Source organism: Streptopelia decaocto, assembly GCF_964273445.1.
Source record: "Streptopelia decaocto genome assembly, chromosome: 6".
NCBI classification, from domain to species: domain Eukaryota; kingdom Metazoa; phylum Chordata; class Aves; order Columbiformes; family Columbidae; genus Streptopelia; species Streptopelia decaocto.
This window is the reverse complement of record NC_138660.1, coordinates 12,560,955-12,574,206: the sequence shown is the minus strand read 5'-3', so window position 1 is coordinate 12,574,206 and position 13,252 is coordinate 12,560,955. Positions and strand designations below refer to the sequence as shown.

General features: G+C 37.9%; 1 protein-coding gene across 3 annotated transcripts in view; it reads left to right on the top strand.

Annotated features, from left to right (window-relative positions):
• Positions 1–11,921, top strand: part of FNDC3B (fibronectin type III domain containing 3B) — a 195,049-nt gene extending 183,128 nt beyond the window's left edge. For all 3 annotated transcript variants that reach the window (XM_082057207.1, XM_082057206.1, XM_082057208.1), the window contains 2 exons: positions 2,431–2,558; positions 8,448–11,921. In XM_082057207.1, the coding sequence (XP_081913333.1) occupies positions 2,431–2,558; positions 8,448–8,759 (440 nt within the window). In that variant the 3' untranslated portion in view covers positions 8,760–11,921. The remainder of the gene's footprint in view (positions 1–2,430; positions 2,559–8,447) is intronic.
• Positions 11,922–13,252: the final 1,331 nt, after the last annotated feature.

The following is a 13,252-nucleotide window of genomic DNA, read 5'->3' as shown; positions in this document are numbered from 1 at the left end:
GAGAGAACATCAGGAGATTGGCTTCATTACCCTAAAATACGTGAGAATCCTGCCTTTGTTTTTATCTGGATATCCCCTGGGTTTTGGCATTTGCTTCAGTGCTGTTTCTGGAAGGAGATATCTGTATGTACTTAGTGTCAAGTTCAAGGGTAAAAATACCCATCAGTGAATTATCCTGATTCCTAAGATACGCCACCCAGGAAAGTGAAGGGAGCTCACGCTGGGGGGACCAGGCTAGTGTAGGTGAGGGCAGCAGGGACAATGTGCTTCACAGCTTCAGCATCTCCATGTTGTCCGAGTGCTGGGACACAGGTGCCTGTCACTTGTGGATGCCGAGTCCATGTTGCTGTTGCTTGTCTCAGCTGCTCTAAGTGGATAAAACTAGCAAAGGGATGCCGGCATGCATTGTAGTCACTTTTTCGTTTTGTTGGCTAGAAATCCATTTTATTAAATTGGGATGTCACCTAAGTTTTTGTTTTGAACTCCCTGCCTGCCAGTTTAGTTCCTGTTAAATATGACTCATGCTCTGGACTGAATGTCAAGCAGTTAAGATATGGTGGAAATACCGGGTTGTGCGTGGGCTGGGACCACAGGTACATGACAAAATACCGGCTTTTACAGATAAAAGGGCACAACAAAAACGGCACTAGTTAGCAGAGCTGCGGGGAGGTAATGCTATAGGGAAAAGAGATCTGTTGAGGCAAAATGGTGGTGTTGATTCCCTTCCACGTTCAGAGCAATACAGAGGGACGTAGGTGATAAACTTAGTACACTTCTTTGTGTATCAGAAGCACCTGCTTATTCTCCTATAAAGTATCCCAGTTACACACTTAGTGATGCCAACCCTAAAACAGCATTATAGTTAATGGCAGTGTTTTCTAAGTGTCAGACAAAAATTTTCATGTGTCAGGGTGAGGGATGGAAGGAGGAGGGAAAATAATTGAGAATGTTGTTGTCAGCTGAGATTAAGGCATCTATTATCAGTCTCTCAACACAGGCTGATGTGCAGAGGGAACCAAATGGATATTGATTACATTTTGGTCCATGTATGATTCCTGTATTCCTCTTGGGTGGCAACGAATTAGTCTAAATTCATGTAATGTATGCAGCAGCAGCATCTGTTTCTTTGATAGACTCTCCTGTTGTTTGTTTTCGTAGGGTTGGGAATCTGTATTGCCTTTAACAAGCTCATGTCCTTGCACGTGAACATGTTAAATGCTTGGTAAAGTGTTTAGCACTGTTTTTTTTCTCCCTGATATATATATATATGTGTGTGTGTGTGTGTATGTATATATATATGTGTGTGTGTGTATATATTTTTATTATTATTCTTTTATTTTTTCTCCTCATATGCTTGCTCGCTCTGCCTGATCAAGAGGCTGGTGGACCCTGGTGCTGTTGAAGTTGTTTTGATGCCTTCCTGTGACAGATGCTTAGTTGTACATATAAACATGCTGCTTGTCTCACCTGTGAGCTTGCTGTCGGGCATAGTTTGGTGACTTTTGGCTTTCAGCTGGTGAGAGATCCTCTCCCAAGGACAGCAGCATTGTAACAGCTGGCAAATTGAATTTCTATAGAGTTTTAGTGGAATCACTAGTCTAAGCCTGCCTAGAAACAGCAGGTCTGACCACCTTAGTGTCAGGCTCAGAATTAGATACCAGTCCAAGTCTTTAAAATTATACTTGTACTTTTGCTTCTCAGGTTGGACTTCATCTCTAATACAGAAGATTATTTAGCTTCCTTTCTCACATTTCTCCTCCTGTTTTCCCAAATAAAGTGTATGATATTATTTCTCTTTTTCAATGACGCATAGCATGGGAGGAAAATGCAGGTGTCTCCACTGGTACAGGTGTTTGCTCAGAACTTCAGGCAATTACTGCTTTTATTTGTGCCAGCGTAATTCGTGCATTGGCTTCTGCTTTGAAAAGATCAGTACACAATGTTGCAATTGAATTTTAAAAGTTTGGAGTTTTTTACCATATCCACTCCCTCTTTCTAGTGGCTCGCACAGCAGATAGATGAGAGATGCTCCATCAGCTCGCTCTCTTGAGGAAGTGATCTGGGTTCCACATTAAATTTCTTCAGAGCTTCTTAATCAGCTCTAAATTTCACCCCAGTTTCTATGAGCAGCAGTTGTTATTGTTTAATACCGCAAAAATCCCGAACTGCTTAATCACACAAGACTGTCCTGAAATAAATGTGACTTTTGAGTGCCTTAAAAATCCAGCACAGTTTTACTTCTTTCATCCAGTGGTGATAGCGATTTGATTTTTAGCCACATAAGTAGAGTCCAGATTATGCGCTACTAACCCTGTGATGTCCTGAAGTTCTCTTTTAAAAATGTTCTCATATATATTACAATGTGCATAAAATGAATAAGATTTCAATGCAGTCTTTAATTAAAGGTTAACCCATCTAATTTTATTGTAGCCCCTCGAGTGACACAGTTGGGAGGAAACGCCTGTGAAATTACCTGGGAAATGGTCCCACCCATCAAGGGAGATCCTGTTAGTTACATTCTGCAGGTACTGGTTGGGAGAGAATCTGAATACAAGCAGGTAGGAAAACAGTTTCATTTTAATAATGCTAAATTGATGATATAATGGAAATGTTTTTGAACACTGTGCTGCTGCTTTCTTACTGTATTGAATTGCAGCCTATGGTAGTGTGTCATGAACTATGGTAAACACTGAGTCAAAAACAAGGGCTGTAATAGGTTGCGTTTTTCCCCAGGGGGTATCTAGAGCATCCTCATCTTAATGGAGTGATGTGCATTCTGTCCATAGCTAATCACTATTTCGAACTGAAGTAACCTTTGAAAAGTTACAGTTCTGCCCACCCACACTTTCTTCCCAACTGGCTGGTGCTAACCATTGTCTCAAGATGAGACGATGAAGTAGGCAGATTATCTTCTTTGTTCACTAAGCCAATTCCAAGTCAAGGATTTCAGTCAAGTACCCAACTTTTAATTGGTTTGCTCAGTTGTCCTATCCCTGTCTAAGGTTTGGATGCACAGGTGTGTAACTACTACATATCAACTGTCCTACAAAAAACTGTGTCTGTTCTTGTGCCATGGAAACAAATGAATTAAATATGGCTGATTCTTTTTTCCTTGTCTGTCATGATTGGAGGTCACATGGGGACTTTTCCCCAGAGCACCTGAAACAGAACAACTCATTCACAGTTAGATCTTTTATTTCATCTGTCACACCTCTGATGGCGTGATTTACAGTGCACTTCATTTGTGCCCTGTCCTCTCCCTGTCATTTCTTTCATTGTCATTCCAACTAAGTCCAGATTAGGGCATGAGAAATGTTGAACCTTAAACTGAATTCTTAAAAAAGTGAGTAAGGTAGTACTTTGCAACTGTCTTTGCTCTTCTTCAGTCTGTTTTTGAGCATCACTGCAAATAAATGAATTATCAAAAATAACATAAATAAATGCAAGACAATTCATGTGGATGCTAAAGATTCAGAAACCTAACTATTGTTTTTGTCAGGAAACATTTTTGATGCTAGTATAGGTAATAAAACCTCTGTGTACTGTGTTGGCCTCATAACGTCTAGTGGTAAGTGGATAAGTGGACCCATTTTGCTGTTGCTTGATTTACAAAGTAGCCTTGATGTGTGATATCCATGCACAGCTTTCTTAGGCTTAGCTTCAGTGCTTCAGATGTTCTGGATGTCCCTGGGGAGAACTGGGCAGGCTTCATGTTCCTTTAAGGTAGGTGATGGCTTAATCCTTGCAGTCAAGAAATTGTGGTATGAAAAAGCCCAGCAATAAAGGGAATAAAAAGTACCTTCAGGGCCTTAAGTTGAAAGTCTTCATTTCTCATGAAGCATGACCCTGCTGAGGGGTGTTTTGCTTGAGTTTTTCACAAGTGACTCACCAGAAGCAGCTCCTGGCAGGGATGCTCAAAGCTGACACTGTGACTTCTGTAGTTGGGCTGGCTGATAACCGGCTGTGGGAAATGGAGAGAGTTCTGCTGTTTCACAGCCTCAGAAATCAGTTTCACTAATGAAAGTGATTTCTCTTTGTGAGGGTGAGGGTGTCTTCTCAGCCCTGGGCACATCATGGACTTCCTGCTCATGAGCTGAGCTGCAGTAGATGTGTGCATGCTCTTAGCTCCTATTATATAAATAGGAGATAAAATATATAAACATCTTTCAGTGAGTTTTCTGGCCAATGCGTTTCACTTCACCTTTGCTGTGGCATGCCTGTGATCACTTGCTACTCTTTAGCTGAAAAGTAATTTTAGTGATATGTTTATTACGTTTTAACTCCAGCTCCTAAATTTACTTTTAAATCTGTTTTGTTCCCTGCAAGTGACATATATATCCAGCATATGTATCTCAGGGGCCATATTATATTAGAAAAGTTTTGCAAATTGTTTTAAAGGGTTGCGCAAATGAAAAATATTGTAGATTTTCAGGCTATTAAATACACCCATGAGAAAGAACAGTGTCATAAGTGACTAGAGTTTCTACAGCAGTCGCTACTGTATTTTGCATGAACCAGGGATAGTATAGGTGGATAAGGAGCAGCAAAATAGCTGCATGAAGTAATTTTTTATGTCACACTGGCATGGAAATAAATGCAACAAATAGCTATTTCAAGCTATTTATGGGCTATGCAGGACCTCATATCACGTGTAGGGTCGCACATCTCAGATGCTTTCACCTTCACTCACCCTCCAGGACAGCTCTCTCTGTTCTGTCTCATTTTTTACACCAGCCCAAGTGCAGATGAGAAGAGTTTCATAGAATAAAACTCCAGTTTTAAAATTATGTTACAATTGAGACTTTTCAACTAATGAACATAGAAAGCCGCTTCTCTGTTACAAATCTGTAATGCTCTCAATAGATCACATTACTTGGAGCAGTTTAAAGGCAACTATTTAAAGCAAGGCCTTGAACAGTTTTAACTAGTTTTGAGTCTGGTTAAAATAATAACCATTTTCTTACAGAGAAATCTGTCAGATGAATTAGAAGAAATTAAACCTTTCAAGTGGGCATGTGTTCTAAATAGATTGTAACCGGTCTCTGATTCTTGATCTTCTTATCGCCATGCAAAATAGGCTTTTATTAATTATTAAATACTCTGGTCATTGCAATGGAGTGCAACAGCCAGGTAAGGTCATCTTAAACTTTCCAGTGTGTTGCTAATAGGGCAATTGTGGCTGTCATTTTTATTATTTGGAGCAGATAGAGGGGATTTGGAATTACTTAATGACACTGGTGAAATTGAGAAATACTTGCCTACAGGAATTCTCTGAGCTGTCTGGCTTGATCAATAGCATCAAATGCCGTAAGAGGCTTCAGCAGCAGTTTATTACTTGTGATGATATTTTCATGGAGGGAGCCAGGCAAAAAACTCATCATGTTTTTATTATATTCTCAGGCACCTAAGCAGAAAAGCTGTATTTAGGAACCGAAAGTGATAAATTGGATAGCCACTTTACTTTGACTTGTTGGCCACCAAAGCATAATGTGATACAAATAAAAAAGTATGCTGCTTTATACAGTCATATTTGGTTTAATTTTTTTTTTGCAAATTTAAAGACCTTATACATAATTGTCAGATGAATTTTTTTACTCTGCATACATGAAGTCCATTCACAGAGTGTAACTGTGTTCCCAGGCAAGGGTGTATCTCTGTGCTGAGGACGTCCCACATTGGCTTAGCCTGGTCCCGCAGATGCTATTGGAGGCAAAATGGAGCTGGAACCAGTCGTGTTGCTGGGTGCTCCCTGCAGGCAGCTGGGACAATACAGAAGCTACTGCCAAAAGTGAACAATAAATAAGCACGAGAATTTTTTTGCCTGTTGCTGAGAAAGGACATAGGTCCATTCATGCTAAATACTCATTCAAGTATTGAAAGTAGGACAGTTTCCACCACCTTCCTGGTTCTAGTGCAGGAAATGTTTTGTCTTTATCATTATAAAGTGGATTTTAATTCTTGTATTCAGTGTAATTTGACTATTTTTCAAACTTTCTTTGAAGATGCCCTCCTCTCTCACTTCTCAGAAAAAGGCCAGACAGTCCTATTGACAGCTGGCTTGAGTGAACTTGGTCATCTCTACTTATTAGACTGTAATGAAGATACTAGTCCTTGATTTAGCCAAACTTAGGTTCCAGTTACACTGGTATTCACCACTCTGACAGAACAAAACAAGTAAAAAAACCCAATTAACTAGACAGGTTTTTTCAATGCAAAGACAGGTTGTATATATCTCATACCTAGTGTCTGTTAAATGTAATTTATAAAACTTAGATTGTAAAATTTTCCTTAAATGTCATTATTTGGATTTTACTGGATTTTCATTTTGGCTTAGAAGTGGTCATAGTGGTTGCAAAGGTTCAGTTATGCCAAAGGCATATAGAGCTCCTCTGATTATGCATTTTGAAATGAAATTAGTAACTACAACTGCACCAGAAAACATACCTTGCTTACACCTGTTTCGAAAGGATAGATGCTTTGAGTTATGCTGTCTCAGAATCTAAAGAAATGGGAGTTAGGTAAGTCTTCAAAGTAGAAGAATTATGACTCTGGTCCTGTGGAAGAACACATCCTTTTTTAACTATTTGCTGAACCTACATTTAAATGCCAAATGCCTGCATCTTTTCTTTGCATGGTCATTTATATTTGGGAGTAAACTGAAGTATTAACCACCTAGAAGATGTAGCATTGGTGGTGGAGTAAGTGGAGGACAGTTGCCCTCAACAGTTGGGTGTTAGAAATGGAATTGCCATTGGAAAGTAGAGTAGCAGAGCCGTTCTTGGGATGAGGAGCTCTGCAAACAGATATTTGAACCTTTGTGTTATTTCTATGGACCGCTACACACTTGCAGTTTTGTTTTCCATGAAGTTACTATATTATTGTAACTTAGTGACTCACTTCTCATTGGCATTGGGAAGACAAACAAAGACGACAAGAAAGGCAACAGTGCATGTCTGTGGTTAATCACAGAGATGTATGGTACGAATTTATTGTATTCGGTCACCTGAGCTCAAGTGAACTTCGCATGACTGTTGAGCACACTTGAAGGAGGGTAACAATTTTATTTAAATGTTGCTGCTTGATTTATGCCTCTGGGCCAAGAAATGGGAGCCAGTTAGAGGAATTCTAATCAGTCTGGAAACTCAGTCACCATCATTCAAACTATATTTGGAAAACCTGTCAAAGTTTAAAAGGAGGGGAGAGAATGAGTGAAAGGAAATACCTGAAATCCAACAACCAGGTTCCTAATGGAGGGATGAGTTTCAGGGGCGAGCATGGGCAGGAAAGCTGGACTTTTAAGTGGTATTTATCTGAGCATGTCTATTATTTTTCCTTCTCTATTTCTTACTCTGGAGCAGCACTCAGGAACTCCTCTGGCTCAGGTTTAATTTAGCTCTTGTTACCCTTTCCCTGAGTGGATTTACCTCTTGGACGGCAGCGATGCTCTCAGCCTTCTGGTCCCACAGCAGGAGAAGGAAACCAGCTACATGAGCAAAGGAAGAAGTACCTGAAATTCAGGATTTTTTTTTTTTTTTTCCAGCAGATACAGGCACTTTGTGACACATTTTTCATTTCATAAAATACCAGTTTCAACAACCCTCTCTCATATAAATTGTTGAGTGGTTATTTTTTTTCAGAGTTCGTAAATGTTTCCAGTGGTCTTTTTCCATTTAAGCTGCAAAACTGTCTCTGAGATCTTCAATTCTCTCTTTTTCCTTCTCGTATTGTGACTCATTCTCTGAGTCATGCAGTACCTATAATACATTTGATTAACATAAATATGTGATGGGTTTGGATTACTAAAGAACCAAATACAATGCAACTGAGAGGAGCTTTTTTATACCTTAATAATATTTTATTGTTTCCACAATCTGAAAGTGTAATTTGTGGCAAAATTGCTGACTCTTGAGAGAAATGTGAGGAAAGCACATTAAAATAATGTATGTAACCAATTTTACGATTATACAGTGAATGTCTTCCAATAACCTTAGTTTGCAGATTTTTTTCCTTTGGGGGCCAAACACAGTGCTTATGTCTTAGACATGTTTTAGGCATACAGTCCCATTTTTAAGAGTGCGGAAACATGTTTGTAGTATTTATCACACCCACAAAAGATGAGTATGTCTTATGGCTGATACATTGGCTGAAGTCTTGTCTGTCCTTGTGTGCATTGACTCTGTTGAACACTCTGTCTTGAGACCTGTCACAGTGGGGCATCTCTTAGTCTTCCACATGCCTCTGTTTCTCCAAAACTTGCATTGACCTAATGAGTTCCATCCCTTGAGATCTGCAGAAATGTTTCCTTATGAGACTCAGACTTGACCTAACTTTCTGGCTCAAATCCTTGCAAAATCTAACATATTATGTTTTTAAATTGTTTGATGCTATGGAAGGAGGAGGATGTCTTGCTCTTTGTGTTTGACCATGCTTGCTGGTTTGTTTTGAAGGTGTACAAGGGAGAAGAGACCACGTTCCACATCTCAGGCCTTCAAGTCAACACAGACTATCGGTTTCGCGTCTGCGTCTGCCGCCGGTGCTTGGATACCTCACAGGAACTTAGTGGACCTTTCAGCCCCTCCGTTGCCTTTATGCTTCAGCGAAATGAGATCATGCTCGCAGGAGAAACAGGAAGCCTAGATGATCCGAAGATGAAGAGCATGATTCCTACTGATGAACAGTTTGCAGCCCTCCTTGTTCTTGGCTTTGCAAGTTTGTCAATTATATTTGCCTGTATATTACAATACTTCTTTATGAAGTAGAGAATTGAATGGAAGTTTGAGATACAAATTTAACTAATGCTACGCATTATAATCCACACATATATTCAGATATTTTTTTTAAATCCTTTTGTTCTACCATGCATTTTATATACTTCTCTTGTTTTTACGGTTCTAGCTTGAAGAAAGATAAATCAGTGTGTTGATGCACCTTTTTGAAATTCAAAACTAGGAAGTGGTCAAACTGGAGAAACAAGCAAACCAGATACCAAAAGCAAGATTATTTTTTTTCCTTCACATTTTCAAAATTGTCACCAATTTGCCTTTTCAATGTTGATTTGGGTTTTTTTTCACTGAAGTTTTTACAGTTTCTTATTTTATCTTACTATTTAGGAAATTTTAATCATGAGTCACTTTGTCTCTTCTTTTTCCTCCTAAACATTAGTCACAAGTGTGTATAGTGGTAAGACTAGAACACAGTGTTAGTCAACAGTACCAGATTTTCCTTGAACAGTATTAGCAGTGTTGCCTATGAATTGTTCACTACATTTGCCCCAGTTTTTTCAAGATAAAATGTACGTTGTTATTTTAACTGTTTAGTGCATTTAAATCGGAACAATATCCTGCAGTCAAAAAACCTTAATTATGTTATTTTTACAGTTACAACACTATAAACTGCTTGTATAAGAAATCAAGTAACCAAACTGCATATAAATTATGAAGCATTATAGATTTTTTTACCATTTTGATTACTAGCAGTAATTTTAAGTAAGAGGGCATTGTGCAATAGTTAGTTATTCCCATGTTCAGCTATTTAAAAGCTGCTTTAACTTGTCTGTTTGTCACTGTATATAACTATTCCTAATCTAATACTAGATATTCTATTATGTTCAGCCTGATTTATATGATTAGAGCTGGTGACAGCTTACTGCCTCTACTGAATTAGGTGAATTACACTCGATGTAAGCAAACTTTAGTAAGTTGATCCTTTTTTGTTATTTTTGGGGGGGTATTCATTTCATGGAATTCTCTTGGAGGTATCAGAGATGAGATCTGTTTATTCTAAATACCTTAAATGGGTGTCTGTGCTATTCTTACCACAGGGCTAATTGAAATTACTTGGTACCTGGCAAAATTCAGATGAGAGTCCTGCAGAGGAATAGTCCTTGCTCTGATGGGAGTTCCCCCCTCCTCCTGCCCCTTCCCCCAAACACAATTTAATCCATCAAGATACTAGATTTTTAAGTCTTGAGTCATTGGATTATTTATCTTAAGTCACCATTGTGCGAGTACCTCAGGGACATAAGTGAGCTGGAGGTGCAAATAGATTCCAAAAGGGTGCAACAGACACAGTGTATTTCCCTGCTTCTCATTTTTGTATATTTTTGCTACTTGGTTTTGGTTTTGCTTTTGTCCTAGCTATTTTGTGCTCTGTCTCCATCGTCTAAGATTCAGTGTCTTGTACTAGCATTATAGTCCCTTAACCAAAGTAATGGGGAAAAAACAACATTATTTTTGTTTTAGGTTTATTTATACTATATACTGCATACAGTACTTTAATTACCAATTACAGTGCAATCTTTTATTTATTGTTAAAAAATAAAAAATAAAAAGTGTACTTATGTACTAATCCCTCTCCCTACCCTACCCATAGCATGTTATATTTTGTCTGTTTTATACTGTTGTACTCTAGGTCAACTTTTTACCTGGCAGCATTCCTAGTATTATTAATCTTCTTACATTTTCTTGTGTTTTTGAAGATGGGAGCATCTAGTACATTAAATGCCAAAAAACATTATCAGTGATTCAAACGTTTACATGTATCCAAAAACATAATCATCTCTGGAAAGAAAGTGCTAAGATCAATGAATTATTCTGTGTGCCTCTCTAGATGTAGCAAATATTAGAAATGTTCTGTATTTTGTTATTGACTATAATTAGTTTAATTTAGCCTTGCAAACTAATGGCATTGAGCTAAATATATTTTTTTGGTTTTGCCAAAGTCATGGCTTGTCAAATTTATTTACATCTTATTTAAATTTATTTGTGATATGAAACTTTGTGACCTTGCATCTGTATTTTGTGAGCAAAGCATATACAGCTGTTTTCAATTGAGGGGAAAAGAGTGTATTTTTTGAAACAATGAAAAGACTGCTAGTTTGGAAACCCAGAAATTTGAATAGATTCCCTTGTTATTATTTTTGGAATATTGTTTCAGCAGTGCTGCTATGAAATCCAAGCTTGACACCTTTTTTTAAAAAAATAATAATTTTTTAAAAAATAAAGACCCCACACCTTGCTTTAGATTATTTGATCAGTTTTGAAAGTTTGAAATATAAATTATACCAAAAGCAGCAAGCAGAAGTGTAGAGAAAAGCAATGGCTTACAATTGAAGCATTTCTGTCCTTGCTAATTTTTTTGGTGTCCCTTCTAATCACGGTAATGAGAACACCCCGCCCAGCCCTGAGGTTATCCCAGCAAGTGTTCTCTATGAGTTGGGACAGGCCCTAAACAAGGTAATTTCCCATTCCTTTAGTTTGTATATTCTGCCATAGTGATGTGATTGTCATTCATACATTAACAAAGAAAATAAAGCATCACAGGTGTTAAACCGTTCCTGGTTTGATTTCCATCATCACAGAGCCGCCATTTGCTGATGCCTTGTCTTTCCCATACATCTTTATATCCTTTGATATAAATGTAATAGCCGGCATTGAATTTCTGCTCTCAAAGAAATTATGAACAACGACATAAAAAAGGTAGAATGAAACACTAAATATTTAAAACCCGTAAGGAAGGAGAGAGATGTTTTTATATTGTTCTGCCTTTTCCTTTATGAACTTGAAATGTTTTCTAATCCTGTTTGTTGGCTACAGTAGCTCAGTATTCAGCGTCATGATCGAAAAGTGCCCTAACTGAATGTGTATGAACCTTATCCTTGCACAGTTCTTTAAATTGAAAAAAAAAAAAGTTTTTACCTCACTGTGGGAACATACATTCCAAGCTTTTCAACTTAAAAAAGAATCATAAGTTTTCTTGTATTGTAAATTTTAGACTATTTCATATGCATTGTATTAAAACTGCCATATCAATTTTAATGTATAGATTTTGCAAATACTACGCTATGTATGTAAGACTTAACTGTATCTGTAGTGTATATGTAATATATTTATGCCCAATAAATGTTTTAATTCTTTCTGATATTACCAGGAGTTTTCTTAATTGTGTTCACGTGGCCCCTTTTGGGCAGGTCGGGTGTTGCTGCAGCCTGAAGCAGGAGTGAGACCCCAGATTTTAACTCTGCTTGTTTCTGATGTGTAATTGGAATGGTTTGGGGTTATTCATGAAGCATTTGTTGGTGCACTTCAGCAATTTATAGTGTTATCTTTTCTAAGACTGAGCTTAGGCTTAAGCATCAGACAGCACCAGCTGTGGCACTGAGCTCTGACTGATACCCTGCACTTGGCTTCCCTTGGCAGGGCTGGCTTACAGTCAGCACAAGTTTATAGAAATAATCCTAAAGTCAGGTTTCTGTGGTATTCTAATCAGTTCTTTTAAATAGCCTGAGTGAACATTTAAGGATGGTAAAAATATACCTAGATTTGTTATCTTTTTGTAATTAAACACTTGAAATATCAGAACTTTTCACTTATTTCTTAATTATGTGCAATAAATTCAGTTACTAATCCGAAAGAATTAATTACTATGTATACAGGTTTCTTGGCAAACGTTTTTATGTTTGTTCTTTAAACAGCTTTTTTTCAAATCACTACATAAATACATCATTATATTTATTTAATTACCCCAATTTGCAACATGAGTGGGTTTTTCCTATGGAAATGTAATAAATTTTTTCACTTGGTTGGTCAGCTTTTTTAAAAATTTATTTGAAGAGTGCTTGCCAAAACAATCTTTTGTCTATAGACTACTAATCGCTGCTTTGGTATCTGAACAGATCTTTTCAATATTCCCTGGTTTACGGTGTTACCATGCGTGTCCGCAGAGATGATGGAGGATGGTTAAAGCTCGTGGGAGTGAAGGAGAATTTAGGTATTTGTTGTTTGAGCTCTTGTAATGTTGTATCCCACAGGTTTGGTGCAGAGATGCTGGGTCTCCTTCCCATACCCAGGCAGACATGGGGTAAGTAGCGCTAAGTTTCTGATCGATTTTGTTTTAGAAGGAAAAAGAGAGTGAGTTGTAATGAGGCTTGGGCAATAGTTTGTTTATTAATAACATCCTTTCCCTACTGATACCTGTTGGTAGAAAAGTATCTGCTTAGAAAAGTTTTGAAATAGCACATGGACTCGTGTTTTTAGGTAGTTCTGCAGCCTTACAAACAACCTTGAGGCTGGTACAGGAGCTGGACGTGGACATCCTACAATTTGAGCAATCTCCAGGTCTGCCCGCAGCCAGGCGTGGTCACTGGGTTGGAGGCTGCTGTTTCTATAGCAGCAGCAATTCTCTTTTCTCAGTAATCAAAGATCCTGTGCAAAAACAAAATGGGTGAAATTTGTTTTGCTTTTCACTTCTGGCA